Genomic DNA, 24,944 nt, shown 5'->3' on the forward strand with positions numbered 1-24,944 from the left:
AGTTCACTGGCCACCTAACTTGCTCTGGAGTGCGCTTTCCCTAACCAAGTTGGGTTTTCATTCTCCATGCTTCTTGAAGATGTCCCATTCAATCTGCATCTAACACCCGAACTCTGTCGATTGAGGCTATCTTAGCAAGACTCTTTGAGGAACTATCAGGCATTGTTTGGGATATCATTGGCCTTAGTGAGATTAGAAGAACTGGTGAGGCTTATACAGTGCTGACTCATGGCCATGTCCTCTGCTATAGAGGTCTCCCAGACAAGAAGCAATATGGGGTAGGAAACTTATTCGATAAGGACATAGCGACAACATTGATGAATGCTACAGCATTAATGAGAGGGTAGCAGTAGTCATAATCAAACTTAATAAGAGGTATAGATTAAAGGTAGTACAAGCCTACACTTCAACATCCAATCACGATGATGATGAAGTAGATCAGTTTATGAAGATGTTGAATTAGCATGAGAAAAGTGCAAACTCAGTATACTGTAGTAATGGGTAACTTCTATGCAAAAGTGGGGAAAAAGCAGGCTGGTGAACAAGCAATTGGCAACTATGACGTCCATTCTAGGAATGCTAGAGGAGAGATGCTGGTAGAATTCGCAGAAAGGAATAAGCTGTGAATAATGAACGCCTTCTTCAGAAAGCGTAGCAACAGAAAGTGGACCTGGAAAAGCCCTAATGGTGAAATATGAAATGAAATTTACAAGGCGAAAATAAGGGATATTCGAAAACTATAATGTGAGAAAGACTGAGGAAGCCGTAAAAAATGGATGCAGCATGAAATCAGTGTGAGAAAGAAACTTGGCATAGTACAAACCAAGATGTATGCACTGAAAGATAAGCAGGGCAATATCATCAGTAATCTCAAAGTTCTAGTAAAAGCAGCGGGAGAATTCTATACTGACCTGTACAGTACCCAGAGGACTCAGGAGTACTCTATTCGAAACAATAATGAACAGTACACAGAAACTCCTCCTATAACTAGATATGAGGTCAGAAGGGCCTTGCAAGGCATAAAATGGGGAAGAGTGGCAGGAGAAGATGGAATAACAGTCGATTTAATCAAAGATGGAGGAAACATATTGCTTGGAAAACTGGCGGCTCTCTATACAAAGTGTCTATCGACTGCAAGGGTCCCAGAAAACTGGAAGAATGCAAACATTATACTAATCCACAAAAATGGAAACGTTAAATCATTGAAATATTATAGGCCCATTACCTTACTCCTAGTATTATATAAAATATTCACCAAGATAATTTGCAATAGAATAAAGTAAACACTGAACTTAAGTCAACCAAGGGAACAGGCTGGCTTCTGGAAGGGATACTCTACAATGGATCACACCCATGTCTCATCAATCAGGTAATCGAGAAATCCGCATTTTACAATCAGCCTCTCTATATCACTTTCATAGATTACGAAAAGGTGTTTGATTCAGTAGATATACCAGCAGTCATAGAGGCATTACGTAATCAAAGAGTACAGAACGCTTAGGTAAATACCTTAGTAAATATCTACAGAGGTTCCACAGTTACTTTACTTCTACACAAGAAAAGCAGGACGATACCTATAAAGAAAGGGGTCAGACAAGGAGACACAATCTCTCCAATGCTATTCACTGCGTGCCTGGAAGAAGTATTCAAGCTATTAAACTGGGAAGGCTTAGGAGTAAGGATCGAGGAGAATATCTTGGCAACCTTCCGTTCGCAGATGACACTGTCCTGTTCAGCAACACTGGAGACGAGTTACAACAAATGATTGAGGACCTTAAGAAAGAGAGTGTAAGAGTGGGGTTGAAGATTAATATGCAGAAGACAAAGACAATCATGAATAGCCAGGCAAGGGAACAAGAGTTCAGGATCGCCAGTCAGCCTCTAGAGTCTGTGAAGGAGTGCATTTACCCAGGTCTATTACTCACAGGGAACCCTGATCATGAGAAAGAAATTCACAAAAGAATAAAAATGGGTTTGAGTGCATATGGCAGACATTGTCAGCTCCTGACTGGAAGTTTACCATTATCATCGAAAAGGAAGGTGTACAATCAGTGCAGTTTAGTGGTGCTGACATATGGGGCAGAAACTTGGAGACTGACAAAGAAGCTTGAGAACAAGTTAAGGACCGCACAATGAGCGATAAAACGAAAAATGCTAGACATAAAGTTAAAAGATAGCAAGAGAGTGGTTTAGATCAAAGAAAAAATGGGTAAAGCCGATATTCTAATTGATATTAAGAGAAAAAAAAAATGGAGCTGGGCAGGTTATGTAATGCGCAGGTTAAACGGTGGACCATTAGAGCTATAGAATGGGAGCCAAGAGAAGGGAAGCGCAGTCAAGGACGGCAGAAGACTAGCTGGGGCGATGAAATTAGGAAATTCGCGGGCGCTAGTCGAAATCGGTTGGCGCAGGACAGGGGTAATTGGAGATCACAGGGAGAGGCCTCTGCAGTGTCCGTAAAATAGGATGATGATGATGGTGGTGGTGATGATGATGATGAGATTGCGCGCCATGGGAATGCTGCACCCATCAAGGCACAGACCACAGCCCAGTCATTCACCGAATATACGAAATATTCAAGAAATCGAATACTAGATATTCGATTCGCGTACTGAATTATTCGAATGTTTACTATTCGATTCGAAATCAAATATTTGAATATTTGCTCCCCCATAAGCAAAAGTTTTGACTGTACATATGCTGGAGGGTGAAAATAAATCCTTGTCTTCACACTCAAAAGCTTTCAAGCACTAGGATAATCCCTGCACGGGTATTTCAAGGGTGCAAGGGTACATGCAGATTTGGTCGAGTGGCCTGGAACCGAGCAACTAAACCACACCTTACAATCTCGAGTTCATGCACAAAGCAAACTGCCTTCCCATGGGCGAGAAGCACTCACCTTCTCAGGTTTAGTGCGCTGTGACGTGCCACTGGAGCTGGTTTCCTGACGTTCAGGTGGGCTGGACAGTGTTGATGATTTGACCACTCCAGCATCCAAAAGGAATATGCGTTCGCTGCGACGTACACACCAAATGTCGTCTTCCGGTTTTGAGCCAGAGCTAGACTCCTGCATTAACAATCAAAAGTGCACACAAATGTTCATGTTTATACCGTGTGGCCATTTTTATATGGCCCAAGTAGAAGCAGGTACAACACTACACAAGATGCATACAGAAGAACCACACACATGCATACACACATGTAAAAAAGAGAGAGAGAGATAGAAACAACGCTTTCTCAACAAAGTTACCAAGACATTAACAGCATAAAAGGCAGACATCCAACTCGCATGTATAGAAGTAACAAGTAACTCAAACAATATAAAAACAAGTGCCACCTCAGGCTTTAGGTTTCTTTAAGTTATTATAGCTGGTAAAAGAAAATACTTGTGTGCACTGATGAGCAGTTCATAAGGAATATTCAGAATGGCTTTTGAACACAAAGTCTGATATAATAAAGTGACCATGATAAAAATTTATAGCTTTGACCTTGGTAAAGCTAAACAATGATTGCACCAATTGGTGTAAATATAACCATATTTTGCAACTGCAGAAGAAAAAAAAATGAGACACAGGATGAAAGGAGACACAAACAACTGCTCCATTCTTGCACTGCCTGCACTGAAGCTCAACATGGTCAGTCTGCATACAATTTGATGACACTGAGTTTGAGAGATCATCAGTGGTGACTATAATCCTGATGCTGAAGCATAGATTTGGACCCCACCTGTCTGTGAAACTTCAAGGCCTTGACAAAGGCAGTTTTATATAACACAAAAATGGTTTTGGCAATGGGTTTCAAGGACCATTATGAACCTATATAATGCGATGCTCTAATTGAAATAAACCTCTGCAGAGCAGCACATGGGAGAATCTGAACAATATTTCATGCAGCCGATCATGAGAAGAGACATCCAAGCTTTCATTTGCCAGGCACTCACCTTGTTCTTAGAACTTGATTTATGGCTTTGCTTCCTCGTTTGCTGCTGGGGTTCTGCTGTTGATTTGACTGGTTTTTCTGCTTTCTCCTTTGCCTTTGTTGCATTTGGGTGCTTTGAAGAGCACACTGCTGCAAGAGTGCAGATTCATTTGGTTTAGTTCCACGTACCATAAACCTTCCTTGGATCCACACACATATGCAGACAAAGAACCTAGCATATCAAATAACAGTCACTGGTTATGATATACAAACAAATTCAATGCAAACACAACTAACATAAAACAATAGCACAGTAAGTGAGCATGAAAAAGTGGATTGAGAGGCCCGATTTTTCTTCGTCATATTATGAGAAGCCAACAAAGACACCAAGGACAACATAGGGAAAATTACTTGTACTTACTAACTAAAATAAAGAAATGATAAATTAATGGCAATGAAAGTGGATGAAAAAACAACTTGCCGCAGGTGAGGAATGATCCCACGTCTTCGCATTATGGGTGCGATGCTCTAACCAATTGAGCTACCGCGGCGCCGTTCCCCCATCCGCTTCCTGGGGATATATTTGTTTTACGACTGGAACTAACCTTGGGAGTGTTAGCCAGCGCCACCACTTACAAACCTTGGCGGCGGATGTGGAACATCCTTTCTGCCGCAGGAACACAAGTACATGATCTTTCTGGGTGAAGGCCACTGGTCAATATATCCGCACAGGCTACCTGAAGGCATCAATGTTGCTGGATTTGAGACCCTCATTATGTAAGAACGAGAAGAAAGGAGGCTAACCCAGGGGCCTAATTTTTATTAATTATATCAAGAGAAGCCACCAAAGACACCAAGGACAACATAGGGGGAATTCCTGGTATTTACTAATAGTAATAAAGAAATGATAAATTAATGGCAATTAAAGTGGATGAAAAAACAACTTGTCGCAGGTGGGGAACGATTCCACGCTTTCGCATTACGCGTGCGATGCGATGCGATGATTAATAAAAATCGGGCCCCTTGGTTAACCCCCTTTCTTCTCATTCTTACATAACGAGGGTCTCGAATCCGGCAACACTGATGCCTTCAGGTAGCATGTGCGGGTTTATTGACCGGTTGCCTTCACCCAGAAAGATCACATACTCGTGACGCCTGCGGCAGAGAGGATGTTCTACATCCGCTGCCAAGGTTTGCGAGTGGTGGCACTGGCTAACACTCCCAAGGTTAGTTCCAGTCGTAAAACATAAATACCCCAGAAAGTGGATGGGGAAACAGCGCCGTGGTAGCACAATTGGTTAGAGCATCGCACACATAATGCGAAGACGTGGGATCGTTCCTCACCTGCGGCAAGTTGTTTTCTGATCCACTTTCATCGCCATTAATTTATGATTTTCTTATTTCAATTAGTAAGTACAAGTAATTTCCCCTATGTTGTTCCTAGGTGTCTTTGTTGGCTTCTCATGATATGAGCAAGTGAACATGGTTACTTTTAGAAGCAATGCTATTTAGATGCCACAGAATTTCAATGTTAGTTATTACCACAATGAATTTAGCTTCCTCATCTGACAAACAAACGTTCTGATGAGGCAGATTTCATTTTTTACTCTGTTTCATTAAAACCCTTTTGGAGGGCATATGGAGTTTTTGGACATTATATTTCGATAACAGGAACCAAATTGGCACATACTATTCAAATGAGTTTGGGTGAAAGCACCCACTGAGGAGAAAGTAGAATTAAGAAAAATGTCTGGTGCTTGAACATAACCAGGTGGTTCCACTATGTCCCCCTCTGAATTGCCATTCAGCTGTAATGTCTACCTCCAAAAAGCCCAGCTGCTGTCTCCAATAGCTTCTGGCTAGCCACATGTCAGAGCACTCTGGTATTACTCAAAAGAAACACAATGGGTGCAACTGTATTTGTGCCAGAAACTAAACTGTAACTCCCTGAGATCAACAGAAACTCAATGGAAATCTAGTGAATCCTCAACAAAAAGCAGCTGCACTCGTTTACCTACCGTAAAAACCGGACTATAGGTCGATTCCCCAACTAACGAATTCTAAAAATGAAAAAATCTTTTTCAATGGTAAAAGTACCGAAAGACACCCTTACCTTGAAACAAATGCAATTCATGCACAATAGTGACATTATTTATTTGAATGCTGCTCGCATGTGCACCAAGCCAATTTTTAACAGTATCGTGCGACCATCCACCCGTGTGCTTGTCAGCATCTTATTAACGACGCTGAGCGGCGAAACAAATGAGATACGCGCATGTGTACACGTGCGCTTACTTTCGCTATTTCGCCGCTTCGTGCCATGATGATAAGGTGCTGACAAACACGCGGGTCGATGGTCGCACGATACTGTTACAAATTGGCCGGGTGTACAGTACGCAGAAGGGCACGAAGCGCGCAAGCGCTACTCCGAATCAGAGCAACGCGTTTGATTAGAGTGGTCCAAACTAGAGTCGTATGACGAGTGCTTCTCGCTGCCCAGTCCAGAGGCGCGTGCGATCTCTACCGCTTTCAAACGGATGCATTCTGCTGTCACAGGCAGCGATCTTACACGCTGCTCCCGGACAAACTCCACAACCTTGTCTTCCAATTTTGCGGTCCGCCCACGAAATGACGTTTTCTGTTAGTTTGCTGCTTCTGTCTCCGCCAGTACTGAATGCTCTTTTCAGATACTCCTAATTCGCGCTGTGCCGCGAGACTGCCGTGGGCTTCCACGCACTCAATCGCCTTTTTCTTGAAGGCGACGGTGACTTGTCGTCGGCTTCCGCTCATTTTGAAACAAAATGTGAAAAAGCAGCCTCTAACCAACATAACCTTGTGACAATGTAAACGCAAATTGGTGGTGCCACAATGTTGCCACGACGCGCTCATAGAGAAAGAAATTTCTCTATGACGCGTTGCTGCTGATGGCGATGGCGAAGGGGCTTCTTTACTTCATCTGCCCATTGTTGCAAGACTTCCGTAGTTTTCCTGCTAATGTCCGGTATATAAGATGAGGGTCGACTTTTTGCATTAGTTTTTTTTTTTTTTTTTGAAGTTCGACCTATATTCCGGTTTTTACGGTATTTACTTTAAAGGAACTTTTTTGGCTAAAGAGAAAGAGCGGCTTCTGCATACCATATGATGGTTTGTTTGGCTCGGGGCAAGATTTCCGTCGCTGTTTTGAGGGTGAGCCGGGTGCAGCTGCTCCTTTTGATTCTGCACAGGAAAACAATGAAGATAACAAAAATTAAGAAGAGCAAAACTGTGTTGCAATTAAAGCAACAATACTTTGTTCTGATCCCATGTTTTGTGAAACAAGTTTTGCAATTGCTTATGGAGTGTCCCAAGCTAACCAAATACAATAGGATGTGACATGTCACACCTGACAAACAAAAGTGATATCGACTGATATCGTGATAAGTGATATCGACTGATATCGAAAAAAAAATATCTATACAAGGCAAAACAAGGGTCATTACAGTATGCATCAACAGTCACAATTTCTCTACATCAATTTTTCTTTTTTCAGCACACATATGGCAAGAACACCACCACCCACGCTGCTCCCTGTTGCCTCCAATGCACGACTACAACCGAATGCAAGTACACTGACAACTGCTTCTGACTAAGATATCTGCTTCGAGCATGAAGCATGCAGGCACACAGCATTTTCCTGGAACAGAACATGACCTTGCCATTGAGAGTAAAAAATATCTGGAGTGTTGTTTGAAGCAGTGTCGTATAAACAAGCACGCTGGCAGTGACAGTGAAGTCATAACCTGCTCCGAGTGCACCGTTGAGATCTAGCCAATCCCTGCTTTAAATTATATTTGCAAATGAACGGCTGCAAGGTTAGTAAAGTTATTCTACTCTAAAGCTACATCAAGTACGTCATAAGAACACTTTTGGAGTATGCAACACTTCTAATAAGCAAAGCATAATTTTTGAGTAACTTGAAATTAGTATTATGAGGAGTCTACTCTATTTGACACATCACAGTCTAATGGCTGATTATCAGCGTCTGCATATTTTATGTCTATCACAAGACGAAGGCCTCTCCCAGCGATCTCCAATTTACCCTTGTGCTCTGCCAGCTTACCCCAAATTATTTATGCTTGCGGATTTCCTAATTTTATTAGACTACATACTTATCTCTGCTGTCCTCGATCAAGCTTCCCTTGTCTTCGCACCCATTTGATAACTCTAATAGACCACCGGTTATCTGCCCTACATGTCACATGGTCTTTCCAACTCCATTTCTTTCTCCTAATGTCAACTAAAGTATTGGCTACCCCCATTCGCCTTCTGATCCACACCACCGCTTTCCTGCCGCTTAATGTTAGGTCTAATTTTTCACAAGGGCAGCTTGGGCTTGTTGGTACATCACGTCGGAGCAATAGCGTAAACTTGAGACAGGGACAGAGGAGGCAAGCACTTGCGTTGTCTCGACTCCTCGGTCTCTGTCTCAAGTTTGCACTATTGCTTCCATACAAATTTTCGTTCCATTGCTCGTTCTGTGGTTCTTCCAAGTTCTCAAGCTTCTTTGCTAACCTCCAATTTTCTGCCTTCTATGTTAGTACTAGAAGAATGCAATGATTGTACACTTTTCTTTTCAAGAATAGCGGTAACGTGCTGACCATGATTTGGTAATGCCAGCCGTATGTGCTTCGACCCGTCTTTATTCTTCTGTAAATTAATTTTTCATGATCCGGATCCCATGCGACTAATTGGCCTACATAAATGTGCTCTAGCACAGATTCCAGAGGCTGACCCTGAATCATGAATTTTCAAACCTGCCCTAAAGACTTGGCCAGTTCAGGTCTTCTACCATTTGTCATAAGTTATTTCCAATGTTGCTAAACAGGACAATGTCATTTAAGAACTCTAGGTTACTGAGATGCTCCTCAATGATCCTTACACCTAATATTTCCCAATCTAACCAGACAGCTTGAATACTTCTTCCAAGCATGAACTGAATAGCATTGGAGATTATGTGTTTCCTTGTCTGACGCGCTTGTTAATATATTTCTGCTTTTCGTGCGGAAAATTAATGTCACTGTGGATGCTCTGCAGATGTTTCTTATGATAGTTGTCCTATCAGGAAGTTTTTGCAAAGAATATTTTCCAGCAGTTAACCATTGCTGTAGGTTCAACACACTACATAAGTCAACAGGTATGTGCAGTTTTCATGCAACAGATGAAATCATTTTCATGGGTGGGATCATTTCAACTTATGATTGCATTTCCCCGTGATAGATATTTGTATTATTAAAGAACTATATACAGTCAGTGTATGCATATGCCGGCATGCACCAGTATGAATTAGCATAAAAAACTTTTAGATGTGTGCATATCCGAAAAAGAAAATAAGGAACTGTGATTTTTAAGTACATAGCTTAATATTCAGACCTGCAGTGTACATTAGCATGTGTGACGCACCACAGACATTTACTCCCTTGTAGGCTGCATGCCCAAAATGAATATAAATTCAGCTTTTTCACAGAACCCATACCCTATCAAATGATGCACTAATAGCACAGTCAGTGCATTACTAACAGTACAAATGAAGCACTGTCTGCATTAATTTTTACTTCAAAATAATCAATTTATTAGAGCTGCTTCCTCTTTTAGATTATGCACATTAACATAACAAGCACAAGTAACCCTGCTGTGCGGGCTGCCATTTTTGCGTTGAAACAGGCCGATCCATCACCAAAAAAATCAAAAAAGAAAAGAAAGCCTTTTGGTTATACTAGTGAAGAGCTAAAGATGAGAAATGCAGTGAGAGAATATTTAACCTGCTATACCAGTTTCATTACAAGGTTAAGAACAAAAGTACCCAGAGTTCACCAACTTACCTGATGATTTGGCTTCCTGTTCAGTCACAGCCTGGTATGGCTCAGAGGTGATTTTGATCGTTAAAACTGGCACACTCGGCTGGGGTCTTTTGGCTTCAACATCTTTGGAAGCTGCACCAAAGATTTAAATTCCCCACTTTTTCAGTAACAAGCCCAATTAGACATGAGGTCCACACTGCCTTAGGCAATGTAAGAGCCAAAATGGGAATTTGGCATGCACATCAAGCCAAACATTTACAACACCTCTTGATGACCTCCTTCACTCTGTTCACCCTCCCACACTCCCAATTCTGAATTCTAAAAAAAAGAAAAAAGATTTTAGTCCCTTTTACGTACATCTTATCCCCAAACAATAATTTTCACCTATCTTGTGCACATTTTCCTTTCTTTTCTTTTTTAATGCACTCGTGACATAGAATTCATGTCAAGCTGATACTCGCATACCCTTTGTGACCTGCCAGTACTGCAAGTGCAGAAATGAGAGAACGGCAATGCATGCAAATGGATTACATACAAGTACTTGAGAGATTTCGCAGTTCGCCCTACGTCAAAATGTGGCCACCATGGCCTGGAAGCGAACCTGCGAGCTCGTCCTCAGTAGTCGAGGAAGATCTACCTTACTGCTGGCCTGTGGGACAGATACTGAGGGATGGGTACCTCACTACCTGGCATGTGCATTGAGGACACGTGCACAAACATGGGCCAGGGTGCAACATTCCTTCTGGATGCGGCTATGGTGCTTCAAGAGCGGGAGTGGCGTGTCTTAATACTTGACTCATTTGGCTGCTACGAGTGTGCGTTTCAATCCTAAAGCTGCTATTGTTGTCACGTGTGTATCACCATGCAAGAGTCATCATCATCATGTTTTATGTCCACTGCAAGGACGAAGGCCTCTCCCTGCGATCTCCAATTACCCCTGTCCTTTTCGTCCAGCAAGGTGGCTATCCTGCATAGGTTAGTTTTCTGCCTGCACAGATGTTGCACACCTTGTTAAGCTTGCCTTCTTCCTTTGTACCGAGAAGGGTCGCACGTCTTGTTTCCACTGCATTGTTCTCATCTTACTAGGAAATAGGCCAGTGTAATGCCTTATTGCTTTGGAGTGACGCTCATCATGTCACATGGGGCTATCAAACTCGGCTGGCTAGAAAGCATGCTCTTCAAAGCTAACGTTTCCAACTACTTGAATAACTCGACCACAGCAAGCAAAGAAGATGAAGCGAAGTTGTAGACATAGCAAAATTTAGGAGAATTTTTAAAAGCTTTTTATATGTGCAATTAATAGTATCCTCACACAGGTGACTCTTCTTGCAACGTCTGATTAGCAGATCTTTATTCTTTAACTTGTGGGAGACAGTTTCCTTTGGGGCATTGTGGTTGTTCCACAGAACTGTCAACAAAATAATCAGATACGATAACCTATTTCACAACAAGCTCTCACCTGCTGACAATGTAGCCTTTTCTGCTGCTTTTTTACTGGTTGTCTCACGACACGATGACTTCACCAGCTCCTTGTTTGAACCAGCTGTGTCAGCCTTCTTGTCTGCAACAACTTCCTTTGCAGTAGCGCTCTGCTTCAACACATCGAATGGTGACAATGGTTGAGCTGCTGTTGAAGAGTGGCGGCGCTTCTTCTGATGAGATGCAGACATGGCTGATGCCTTCTTGTGCACTGAACTTTTTTCCTGATCGCACCTGCAGTTTACAAACAAGAATCTGACACAAGCTGCAGCCACTTATCTGATACAGTTAGCGATACCAAGCAAAACTTGCTCCCCGCAAGAGTGTCATATTTACAATGAATTATAGCGCAGAAACATAAACATTTAGTAACTAAAATATTCTTAAGGCAAAGTCTTCTCTGCCTACATCCCCAGGATATGGCATGTTGTCGTCGACTGTCTTGCCGAGTACAAGCTGTCACTCGGTAAAAAAAAAAAAAAAAGCATGTCCAATAGTGGACTTTGAACCTAGATCCCCCAATGCCAAAAGTCTAATGCTTTACCTGTTAGATTGTTAACTCAACGAGACCGATGCTCTATCAATAGACTATTGAATTGACAACTGTCTAAGCTGCCCATGTATAGTAGCAGCACCTAATTCATGGTTGAGTCAATAGACTATCGGTTCAAAGCCTTTCAACGTGCTCATGTGCTATCGCATTAGATATTTTGGAACGATGGCATACTGTTTTCCTGGCAAGTTATATTTTTTTGGCTTGTGAATGAGCAGTACAAACAGAATGCAGCAAGTGAAGCTAGGCAACTCTGAATAGGGCTGAGACAGTGCTTCTGTATGCCTGTTCCTCCCGTTTGTGCTCCCACTGCTTGTGCGTGTTGAATTTCTTAAGGAAATAAATCCATTCCAACTTGCCCAACTTTTGTTTTACTGCAGCTCCTTAGGTCAATACTACTACTGACAGAAACCATGATTACATTTCCACATGTAGCACCAAGCAATTAGCATTCAAAACTAACAGTAAAGACTAAAACCCGCGAGACTATCTTGTGTGCAACAGGCTTTGAGCGACGAAACAAACTGCCGTGCGAGCAGATTGCTCGTTCGTGTCACTTGATCGCTTGGCTCTGCAGATCTAGAATTCGTCGCAGGTCGCCTGTAAGTGCTATGGGTAAGTCAGGTACTACTGCGTGTCGCACGGAACAAGCAAATGACTAAATTTTTATACGTGCAAGGATAAGAACCTACTGCAAGACCTCCAGAAATATTTTATGGTGCTCTTTACAGTAAAATGCATGAACTTAAATTAATAAAGCATGCATCACACCAGTTTCGGCACATATTTGCTGCCATCATACTGCCAACACTGGGGAGATGTTGGTCAAAGTTGTCGCTCACATAAGGTACGATTTGCAGGCAACGAGCGATCGTGACAGCCATCTCCAGCGCGTCATTTGTTGCTGTCGTGCGTGCAAGATCACTTGCATGGGTTTATACTTTATCCATTATCTTTTCCCATATGGCACAAATGTGAGATGTTTTTGGTTATCATTAACAAAATCTTCAGAGTCACAGGTGGCATGCAGCATAATTCTACATCTTGAATTGGATTACTCTCAAAGGTGAACATTATTTGCATGAGAAATCAAAATGAATATTTGACTAATTAACAAAGGTTCTCTAATAAAATTTTAAACTAATTAATTTATGGCACATATTAAAATTTGCTAATTGTAGCTGGTGATTCAAGTCATATAAACTTGGAACGAATTCTAAGGATGACATCAGTTTTGAAGTATGCATTCCCAATGTTCTCAATGAAGTGTGTTGGTGTTCCAGGAATTTTCCAGCTTCAATGCATAAGAAGGCATTTGTTAAAAGGTGGAATAACAGGGCATTTTCACAGCAAGTTCAACAGCACTAGTCTGAAAACTGGGGTTAGTTAAGAAATTTGTTTCAAGTGGATGTGCCTTGTGAAATCACTGGCATTAATTTGTATATTTCGATATGTCAATATGTGTGCTAATGTAATTAGTTAAAAAGTTGATCAGTGAAATTTTCTTAATTAGTCAATCATGCATTCTGATTTCCAGTGTAAGTAATGTACGCCAATTTGAGTAATCCAGCTCAATAAGTATATTTGTGCTATATGCCACAGGCAATTTTTAAAAATTCTGTTGACAATAAGAAAGACACGCTGTATAAGGTGGCTTTCTCGTGCACCAGAGTGACTGCACCAGTGTCTGCCATGAAGAGCGGCTACTCTTCTTCAAACGCTGCGAAATATGGCAAGACTAGACACTCACTCCTTGTCCTTTCGAGGCTGCAGTTTTGCCAGCTCCCGCTGCTTCTCGCGATACTTGCGCTGCAGCTCTGCCAATTGGATGCGCATTTCTCGTTCCATCTGGTCCATGGTTTCGGCAGCGGATAGCTGCCCGCCATCATCACAAGGCGGACCTTCATCTGCAGGAGCTGTTGTCAGAGGAATCGGACTCAGTACTGGTTTCTCATCTTCCACTGGCAGCTCTGCGACCTCAGAGGACTTTCTTGCCTCTTCCAAGAATCTCTGTTCAGCAAGCGCACATAAAAGGCCCAAGCCATCCGTGCACGATCCATCAAATGCCTCCCTCAAGTTTGTGGATGGACTTGAAGCAAGCGCTGTAGCCGAACTTGCAACTAAACTAGCCTCACTGGTCACAGCTCCAGCCTGCAGAGGCTCCTTCGAAACATCGTGCCACTGAAATGGAGGTTTCGACTGGGAAAAATCTTTTGAGCTTTTTTCAAATCCACCATACTCGCTCTCCACGGGTTGAGAACCTTTGAAGACAAAGTTCGAATGGTCACTTGAGAAGTCCTTTGTGACATCTGTTTTACAAGGTGATGTTGACAGTTTTCGTGGGAAGGCTGTGTTCTCCATCACTCTTGTGCTGAATATATTTGCCTGTGCAAATGAACGTTCAGGGTCACAGCTCGTCTTTGACTGTGCAAAGGTGGATCGCTGAAGAGCCATCTCTCCTGACCCATCTTTGTCATCAAAGGAATCTGCAGAGTCTGTCACAATTTTCAGTGAGTCAAATAAAGAGATCTTAGAATTGTTTGGAGAGTCAAGGTTGGCCTCAAGCAAAGGCGGAGATGGTGGACTTTGCGGCCCAGTCTTGGATGGTGGCCCAGGGCTGAAGCTTCGTCGGGTAAACCATTCTTCTGGACGAGAAGAGGGCGACTGAGCAGTGAGCGCTGGTGGGCTGCCCTTCTCTGGAGAAACCACGGCCTCCACAACCGAATCCTGAGAAGTCTCAGATTTCTCTAGTCGTGGCATGCTTTCCACTGCAGCTTCTTGGTTTGCTGCAAACTCTTCGATGCTGTCAACCAACAGGTCAAGTCCATGGTGGTCGATGAACTCCTGGACACCCGAAGTCTGTGTAAGAAGCACTGGTATGGAGTCGTCTATCTCGCTGTCTGATGTGTCCTGAACTTTTGTTCGTGGAGGTGTAAACAGCGGAGTGGGAATACCAGGCTCCTGCTCCTCTGGCTCCACCTGTGGCTGTGTCGTCTGCTGTGGCAGGTCGTCTGTCTGGTTGGCAGAGTCTGTCGTCTGCACAGCAATAGGCATTGGTTCATCTGGCTCATTGTCATCTGAAGCCGTAGGACAATCCATATCCACCTGAAAATAGAAAGGGATTCCTCAAGAGTGAAACAACCAGATCGTGGACATCCATGCAGGCACAAACAGGCACAAATAGCAGTCCAACCCAACTTCACTGACTCAATTTGCAAAACTGAGAATGGCAAGACTCCACAAGTATTGTTACCACAGACACATTAGCAGATGGCTAACACCGGGTGGCAGGGAAACAAACCTTAATATAGCAGATTCTCCACCAAGGTGGAGTGGCCAACTGGAGCACACCAGAATTCTGAAGGCGTGACGAGCAAGCATTTACCATTTGGTGTCTTACATTCAAACTGCTCATAAAACTAACATGGGTAGTTATCACTCATGGTTTACTATTTCCTCCAAATTAGGCACAAATAAATGCATGAAAGTGTACACTGTGCTTCATCCACTTTGCTAACATTTCACACATGCGAGAACTGATGAATTCATAGTTCAGTTTTCAATGAGCTAGCTGAAATAAAAACATGTCTGGCTTGATAAAAATTGTTGTGCCAGATTTCCTTTATTTTGCTTTGCTCTCCTCCATTAACTTAAAACGGGGTCAATACGGTGTTCGGTAGGACTTGATTCAAAGTGGCAAGACCAGTGCAATCGCAAAAAGTGAGAGACTCGGTGAAAGCCTAGCTGAAACAAGGTACTTGCTGATCTAGTCAAGCTGCCTAGAGCAACTTTTAGCCTATAACACTATACAGACTTTCATGAAAAATAAAGGCAGAATTATATGCATTTCATGCCTAAAATCATGCTTAGACTAGAGGAGCTGCATTGACTTACACTGCTAATGCACTGCTCTCATACCTGGATTGCCGTTGTGACTGAAGTCACTGTGGACCCCGGCTTGACCCCAGGCAAGACAGGTGCAGGGCGCAGAGTGTCATCATCACTCTCCTCGGTTGCATTGTCAGTATCGCATGCTTGCACTCCCTGCTCAACCAAGGGTTGCGGCGCCAACGAAGGGCTGCTTGTCGTCACCAGGGGAGACGTGCCCTGCAAGACATGAGTGTGCCCACTGTTGGAGGCTAGCTAAGAAACGGAAGGCAGTGCAATAAGTGATGCAAGGAACGAGAACAATGCTAATTAAATGCAAGAAGAGTGCACCATGAATTAAGAAGATTAAGGAAACCAATCGAAGCAATCGTCAGAACAATTGCAGCACCTGCATCTCCAGTGGTGGGCCTTGCTCCCAGTATACGGAGCTTTGTATGAGTGGTTGCATTCACATTGCATCCCAGCTACAACTATGGAAAGACCATGGGATGGAGCAACTTGCACGCGAAAAAAAAAAAGAAAGCACAGCAAAACACAGACACAAACCTTAAAAAACTGGGAGAACCGGAAAAACAAAAACAAGCACTCATAAAGCATGTTCGCCACACGAAGCATGGAAAAGCGAAAATGAAGTAAAAGAATAGTGAAACAAAAGATTTACAATATAGACTGCTCGCGAAGTTTGACTTGCACGGTGTAACACTCGGTGTAACTAACACAGCTTCGCTGTTCGACCATCTCCACGGGTTGGAAGGGGCGGTGATCTTTTTCTTTTCTTTTTTTATTCGTAAGTTGAATAACCTTTACTTGCCTGTGCCAATTTCTGTAATATTTCGCATTCAAAATAGGACCATAGAAGGAACCCATTGAGCTGCAGGCTTCTTTTAACTTCAGACTAATTTATTACACTCTGCAAAAATTTAATCTACAGTATGTTTGAGAGCATACAAGGATAGTTGACATAGACATGAAAAAAGCCAGAAAAACCTCCTTATGTTCAAGGCAATATTACACAATTTAGCAACTTTGTAATTTAATTAGCAATATGTTAGAGACCACTCAATGAATACAATAAAGATGAAAATACAGTATGAGATAGGTGTAAGTACAAAATATTAGAGAATTTTAGCTTGTGCATAAATGTACAACTTTTTGCAGAATACTGGGGCCCTATAACGTAAAACTATTCCAATATGTTTTTATTCCAATCTCCTGACATCAAATACGCAACTGCATAACCGCCGACGCAAGCATCGGGCGGTCACTCGCAGGGTTGTCTGAAGAGACCAATCAAGCACTGTCCTCGTTCATAAGAGGTCGCCTTTGTTTGCTTGAAAAACGAATAACATTGCCTACACCGAGCGGCTTTGTTATCTAATGGGCTAACAAGAGGCGAGGAGCACGCTCAAGTGGAGAGGGATTCAATGGTGTTGGGCCACTGCACTGAAAATTGATAACCGTATGAAGAGGGTGGTTCCGGCATATGCGATTGGTCCACTTTCCCTTACTTAGCTTGCAGTGGCTGGTCGAAAATCGCGGTGGCATGCAACGTAAGCTTAAGAATGATGATAAAACGGATCCTCAGCAAAGAAGAGTTGGCAGAACGAGGTCGTAAACGTGCCAAAAATGCTTGAAAGTGTTACACGGCCATGCAAGAAGCTTTATTATATGCAAATAAACCCATGCTCTCCAGCAGGTTCGAGTAGCCAGTGCCTGAGCGATCGGCGGCAGCCATCTTTTATTCCTTTCAGAATGAGGCAGCCGGCGGCTATACAGAAGAAAACTCAGTTTTGTTTGGCATATTAATGCATCTTTAACGCGTACACGTCACTTTGACGCAGTGAGTTTTCGTCATTTTGTGACGTCGCGTGACAGGCAGGTGAAGTGGCGGCAGCCCTAACAATTTTGACCAACAGCTTAGGGCTAATGGTGAAAAGGCGTTAAATCAGAAATAACTGTTTTTCTTTTCTTCAGTCAAATCATGCATAATCAGTGCATACATGAAATATCAGATGGGGAGCTATTGCGGTTTTTGTGACATTGCGCGACAGACAGGTGAAGCGGGGGTGGTCCAAAAAAGTTTTTTACCAATTGCGGAGGGCTGATTTCAGAATTGGAATAGAAAAGTTTGCAACAGTTTTACGTTATAGCGCCCCTGGTTTACCGGAGATGTTCATGTGAGAAGCTGTGCTAGTGATGCTATTTTGTGGCACAGACTAACCAGAGAGGACTCAGAGATATTATTTCACCAACCTACAATATTCTGCTTCAGTGCTGTTGTAAAGCCCTGATAATGCGATCGTTAACATTCAGTCCTCCTTTCTTTTCTAAATTTCTTTCACCCTAACGAACACTCACGCAACACAAAAACAATTCAAATGCATTGTAGCTAGTCAAAGGGTCACAAATGTTGCTACCAGCATTGCTATTATTGTTCCTTAAAGGGTACTAGTACTACAATTACAGAAAAGTTAAAACTCCCTATTAGTAAGCAATGATAATACCCATCCTATGGTATGCAAGAAAAGTAACACATAATGCAGTAATCTTTATGCACGTACGCTGCGGCACAACCCTTGAAGGATTAAGAAAATCCCTTTTCGTCATTATTCACCTGGGAAACCTTTCCAGAGGCCAGGGCAGCCACCATCGATGTGGTGCCAGCCACTTGCGTCAGTTGCTGGACCACTGCAGACGGGTCATACAGGTAGGACACCACAGAGGGGGCCGGCGGAGTCGCCACCGCAGTTGGCATTGCAGAATACGCAAATGCCGCTCCTGTCGACAGGTCCTTCGCCGCCTCCAGAATCTCAAGCTTTGGGGGCACTGCCTCAAAAACCTGAAACACCAGAGAGAAAACAGAAAAGTGGCAATGTCAACAGCCAGCAGCAAAGGACTTGTGGTTGCTCCACATAGTATGCTCTGTCAAAGGATGGGCTTCACCCGCGGCAATAATGACATCATTATTTGGCCATGCTGCAGGCAGATGTCATCATAAATGTCTGCAATGCGAAATTCTTAATTAAACGGAGAGCTTCCATTCAACTCACGTCATCATAAAACACACCACCGGCTTCTTCAACAAGTCCTTCCAAGTTAAGTAAGGCAATGAGCTAAGCTAGCTGGTGTTCACTCATTTTAATCTGTGCTGAGTAACACTAATCATGACACAAATAGACACACTGCACAAGACGACAGACTGTGAGCTACCTGTTGGTAGTTGGTAGTTTACACTCTCTCCTCCTGCACTTGTTAGTGTCATTTACCATGACTAGTGTCACTCAATGCAGTTTAAATTGAATCCTTCCAAGTGCTACAGTCAAAGCAGCTTGGACCAACGCCAAAGCAAGCACAGCCTCTGAGTTACTGTGTTTGTATACTGGAACATTCTCTGGCAATTTCCAGCCTAAATAAATGCTTTATGGCATGCTTAGAACCGCACTACAGGTACAATAAACGAGAAGAAAGGGGGTTAACCGAGGGGCCCGATTTTTATTAGTCATATCATAAGAAGCAAACAAACACTGACACCCAGGACAACATAGGGGAAATTATTTGTGCTTAACGAATGAAATAAAGAAATAGTAAATTAATGGAAATGAAAGTGGATGAAAAAAACTACTTGCCGCAAGTGGGGAACGATCCCACAACCTTCGCATTACGCATGCGCTGCTCTACCAATTGAGCTATTGCAGCGCCGTTTCCCCATCCACTTTCTTGGGTATTTATGTTTCCTAGTAGAACCCTGGGAGTGTTAGCCAGCGCCACCACTCACAAACCTTGGTGGCAGATGTGGAACATCCTTTCTGCTGTAGGCGTCACGAGAGGCCTGTGTTGTGCCATTACCACCAGCCCGGATTCCGAATCTACAAGATGCGGCATTTATCCTGCGAGCGCCCTTTGGACAAACCCAGGGCTGCGCCGAAAGGGACAGCGCCCTAATTCTCCCTTGACAAGTCAAGATGCTGAGCTGTCAGGCAGCAGTGTCCTGCAGAGAAGCATCGGCGAGCGACATGTCCAAATGTGCAACCAAGTGCTAGACAGCCCGGCGCCGTACCTCCTTTTGCCTGGAGGTCACCGCGCGCGGCAACTTTAAACCGGGTGGCCAGCGCGGTCGCTGGTTGGACCTCTCGGACGACCGTCGAGTGCTGGCTTTGTATTGGGCCGTTTGAGTGACAATGGTTTGTCGGGGCATTATAAGCAGCGACGCCGCCGCCTGGAAAACCGGATCCGCCAACCCACCGGGAGCCCAGTGCCGCTCTCGAGTGGAGTGAGATGTGTCACGCGTTGCAGTCTCGCCGGACGTCGCCGTGCGGGAACAGTCGCGTTTGCTGTGAGCTCTCGGCCCCCATGCCGATCCGATCTTGTCCTGTATAATGACCTGTATATAGCGTATAAAGTCCCTTTCGTTATTCTCACCAACGCCTGACTCGGAGTCTTCGCTACCAACGCTCTGTCACGAAACGGGTGACGAGCGCTACGGGACCACCTCAAAGTCGTAACACCTGCAGCAGAAAGGATGTTGGGTATTCTTTCTTCTCCCTTCTTTCACGTTTATTACATAAACGAGGGTCTCCAATCCGGCAACATTGGTGCCTTCAGGTAGCATGTGTGTGCTTATTGACCGGCTGCCTTCACCTAAAAAGATCATGTTCTCGTGACTTTTGACAAGCTGGCTTGCATCAACATGCCTGGAAAAACACCGAGACCAATCAGAGCACACAGTAGTCCAAGCATCTTGGCAGCAAGAAAGCTTGCCACAGCAATCTGCAGTGGCTGCGGTATTTAGACTACATAGCATGGCCCCAGAGATTGCACGGGTGCACTGATGCAATCTCAAAGGTCATGCCGAGGAGCCACATGTTAAGTCATGCATCAGTTCCAGCAAGCAGTAACGAAGGTGTTCTGTTAAATGTCAGTATGAAAAACAGATAATTTTGCCAGCTTTTTGTGACGCTTCTACTTGCACAATTAAACCTCGATATAATGAGCTTCAATGCAGTAGACTTCCATTAATTTGACTCCAGTTAAATCGACCTTTCGGTTAATTCGATCTCGACCGAAGCTCCAGACTGGCACGCATGCATTTCTACGGGCCCAAACTTTCCTTACTTCAATCATAAAATTGGTCTTCATTGGATAATTCGAACTTGATCAGGCAGCATGCATGTGCCTGACAACTACATTGACCCCAACATTGACCCCTTTAGCAGCAGCGTCTGTCTCAGCAGAGCTTAGGGGATAGTAAATTCATTGAACACAATCTCCTGTCAAAAACGCCTATTTCTGACCTACCCTAGGAAGATTTTTTAGCAATAACAGTAACTCAAAATGCCTGATTACTGTATTTACCCAATTCTAACATGCATTCCCCCCCCCCCCCCAAGAAAACTGAACCGAAAACCACGTTTGCGGCGTTTGTACACTTTGCTACATAAAGCAGCTGCATTGCAGCAAAGCAGGCTTTAAAATAAAAATGCAGCGAAGCTAACTTTTAAAAACCAGCTGCCACTGTGCGACACATATTTACATCATTTTTCTTGCTAGGAAATCAGGTGCATGTTAGATTCTTACATTGTTTAGTAGCTTTGTGTTATCTCTATGTTAGTTGTCTACTTTGGACACATAGAAAGTGGGCACATGTTTGATCTGGGAGCATGTTAGAATCAGGCAAATACTGCCAAGTCAATCAGTGGTGTGTTTCGACATTTTTTCAGCATTTTGTTTAATTCAACCCACCAGATATTTAAATTGATCAATTTTGTTGATCTTGTCAGGATCGAATTAATGAAAGTTGACTGTACAACAAAATTCTCTATATTACACAGTGTTTTTAATTGTCCATAAAAGACCGCATATTTTGAACTTCAATATAAAGAAGTGTGTTTGTACACGATTTCAATACTGTAACAAAACGTCACTGCCACCATGAAGGAATACCGAGACAATAAATGTAAACTTCCATGGATGCGTATGGTCAAATTGTTGAATTACATGTGGCTGCTTTTGAACCCACTGCTCGAACCGCATGGTGCACAACCGACTGCCGAAGCAGAACAGCGTCATGTCCCGTATAAAGTCCAAGTGCAATACGATCCCATTGCACCCTACGCAGTATGCTTTAGGTGCAAGTGAAAGCATGTGAGGGCAAGTCGATAAGGATGCTGGCTTGATGCGTGCTGTCTTCCTGGACTAGCAAGGGGAATGGAGGGAGGGGAGCAAGCTCAGTAATGTGATAAAGCATGCAAAAGGGTGGAGAGTGGGAGACAGTTTGGAGCACATCTCCTTTTCTAGCGTGGCAGGTTGCTGAACATGGCTTTCAGCATGGCTGAGTGGATATAGAGCCTGCGTACACTGGTTTATAAGTAATCTGCCACTTGTGCAAAGACTGGGCGAGCTAAGATGGTATGGCATCGTGCAATGTCTTCCTGTGCACTGTCTTTCCGTTGGAGATAACAAATCTGTATATTACGAATGCATCATGGAAGTTTTATAGATGAGTTGTGGTATATTGAATCACCTTATACATATCAAACAATTTTTAGCACATAAGCCTCTTTGTTGTAACTGGATTTGACTGCATAACCAAACACGCCAAGCAGCCTACAAGCCCTATACTTGGGTGTTTTCATATTAAGCCTGCCAATCACTTTCCTTCACTTTTAGCTCATTCAACATCACAGTATACTAAAGTAGTGTTCCATCAGTTGACTCCCTGAAATTTGAGAATTCACATTCCAAGTTAGCTGTTTCGAGGTAAAGTCATAAGAACCTACAACAGTTAGCCTACTAAGATCATGAAAGTCTGACAGTGTTGCATTTTATATGAGCGCGTCTTAATTTATTATCTAGTGCAAACGAGGGCCACACGGGTGCTGATATGGCATCTTCAACTCGTCATTCTTTTGTGCAGTGCAAACCCTCTAAACCCTCGCAAGAATACTGGCAAGTGTAATCACTTCGCATGTGAGAAATTTGTAGAAGTCTCTACAACTTCGAAAATACTGTGTCATTACTCCTTCAGAGACAGTGCCTTTAAGGGTGACTGCCCATACCGTTGCAGTGGGTTTCAGCTCGCTTCTCCACTGGTCTGGCATGATCTGCTGGAAAGTCGTGTGCTGCTGAGTTGTCAGGATTTGCTGCACAGGGCTTGCAGTGGCAGCACCAGAGAGTGTCCAACTCGTCGGTGCCGCAGGGACGAGGTACAATTGCCCGGTGAGTGCGTCCCGTGCAAGCTGGAAGCCGCCAGGCGATGCAAGTGGCGGGGGTGTGGCCTCTTGTGGCAGCCAGATTGTGGGTGTTGTCACCACAGGTGGTGCTGGTGTGGTCAACCATGGCAGTGTAGCCGCAGCTGGGCGTATAGCCAGTGCATCAGAATGCGAGTCCCATGTTGTGTGCGCTGGTACAGGGCCTAACACAGGAAAAAAAAAAACACACAGAATGTTCTAAAAGAATCGTCACCAACTAATCCGAAAACAAGTTATTTTTCTCAAATAATTCTACAACTGCTCCAAAGTACTGCAGCACAACTATCGAAGGTAACGAAAGATTTTGAAACCGACTGCTGTGATTTCAAATAAGGCATGTAGCTATGCCTGCATGACACAATGGTCACTTTCACTTGACGCTACACACATCTTATTGACCGTGCATACAGCCTAAACTGCATGAGACTCCGTCACATTTGCTTTGCAACTTCTTGAGTACGTGGCAGAGTAGACGATGCTGGTTTTGAAGCTGGCAGTCATCAGAAAGCAAGCATTGTTGGAAGGTGTTATTTTGGTTGCATTGTGAGACCACACAGCAGGGAATAGAGCTACAAGAGCTCTTATGGACTATTTGCAGAGCACCAGACAAGACTCAGGACTTTAAGGAAACCACCATGTTTAGTGTATATGTGCAACGCTTCTTACTGTCCTTGTAATTGAGTTTTGTCCCCTTTCCTCCTTTCCTTGCACAGAGAAGTAGGCCAAAGCATACTAGCTCAGACTGACCTATAACTTCCTTCCCCTCTCTCTCCACCTCCCCCATCATGATGACTATCATGATCCTTGTAAAAACACCAGCATATAAGCAAGATGTGTGTGCAAAAAATTTAAAGGTCAATGTTCCCTCGCAACACTTGAAAATCCTGAACTCAGATTGCAAACAGAAGTCATAGCAAAAAATTATTGCTTGCCAGCAGTGACGAGGCATGTCGTCGTAGTCTCGGCCATTCCTTGGTGGGCAGCTGGTCCTTGCCTTGACTCACTGTCAAACAAGCACATAAATTCTGGAGCCTGCCCACACACACACCAAAATTAGTTTGCAACTTTAGTAATTACAGTGGACAATGCACACTGAAGGTTTTTTCCTCCTCCATTCACCGATGTTTTCATATTGCACTGAGGAAGCAACTTCCTTTATTGCGACAGAAATTATATGGACCCTCCAGGAGCATTTCCGCAGTTGCCATCGACATCGATGTGACATTCCATATGAAGTACAAGTGCAATAACATTGTAGCTGCATGCTGTATGCTGCTGGTGTCAGTGAAAGCATGAGAGGGTGAGCTGAGAATGGTGGCTCGATCTCGCGTGCGCAAGGGAGGAAAATGGGGAGGAAGCGCACCATCTTCCATCACTTGCAAGGCAGCAGGGCGACGAGGGGGGGAGGGGACGTATTTGACTCCTACGGCCATTGCATATGGCATGGCTGAGCGCAGCCACGCATGCTTTATCTTGAAAGCAATCTGTAATGAGCACAGTCTAGGTGCGCCGAGGGCCGATAGCTTCATGTGTGGTGTGTTCTCGTCACTTAATTAGTTCGCACTGAAATGAGAGGCTGCATGAAGGTAAATTCACTCGCTGCTGCCACTCCTCCTCACGCCAGCATTTTGACAGCGAGTGTCAGAGGTCACAGAATAAGGTGTGTTTATGTTTCCCTGTGCATGCATGACACCATGCTTGTGCATTTAGTTAGTAAGGGAATGTTTACAAGTTTATACGGCCCGTAGAACTAATACCGTTACTTTATATAGCTGTCTAATAATTTCCCGTCGCAATCAATGCTTTGCTTTTTGGGCAAAAATGCGAATTTCTTAGTTAAGTGTGATCTGAGCTAGTTAGTGCGATATACAATTTAGAAACAAGTAATGTCTAAACGATTAATGGTACATTCAGCCGGTCCCTTTCGAGAGCTCTAGAGCACTCTGGTGGTGCGCCTTACATTTGGCTGGTCGAAGTCAAGTGCTCCGAGTACACCTGGCTTGTTCTTTTGGAGTGCATGCT

General features: G+C 43.6%; 1 protein-coding gene and 1 non-coding gene across 2 annotated transcripts in view; both read right to left on the bottom strand.

The window, feature by feature from the left end:
- The window catches only part of wge (winged eye), a 215,585-nt gene that overhangs the window by 35,460 nt on the left and 155,181 nt on the right, over positions 1–24,944 (bottom strand). Inside the window, exons 10-19 of the mRNA XM_065452681.1 lie at positions 23,855–23,925; positions 22,731–23,086; positions 18,290–18,514; positions 15,706–15,894; positions 13,538–14,892; positions 11,215–11,468; positions 9,777–9,887; positions 7,054–7,134; positions 3,941–4,068; positions 2,900–3,067 (exon numbers count right to left, since the gene is read on the bottom strand). Coding sequence (XP_065308753.1) covers positions 2,900–3,067; positions 3,941–4,068; positions 7,054–7,134; positions 9,777–9,887; positions 11,215–11,468; positions 13,538–14,892; positions 15,706–15,894; positions 18,290–18,514; positions 22,731–23,086; positions 23,855–23,925 — 2,938 coding nt within the window. The remainder of the gene's footprint in view (positions 1–2,899; positions 3,068–3,940; positions 4,069–7,053; positions 7,135–9,776; positions 9,888–11,214; positions 11,469–13,537; positions 14,893–15,705; positions 15,895–18,289; positions 18,515–22,730; positions 23,087–23,854; positions 23,926–24,944) is intronic.
- On the bottom strand, positions 4,397–4,469 carry TRNAM-CAU (transfer RNA methionine (anticodon CAU)). The gene has a single exon. It is a non-coding gene; the product is annotated as a tRNA-Met (tRNA).

Source organism: Dermacentor albipictus, chromosome 8 (assembly GCF_038994185.2).
Source record: "Dermacentor albipictus isolate Rhodes 1998 colony chromosome 8, USDA_Dalb.pri_finalv2, whole genome shotgun sequence".
Lineage (NCBI taxonomy): Eukaryota > Metazoa > Arthropoda > Arachnida > Ixodida > Ixodidae > Dermacentor > Dermacentor albipictus.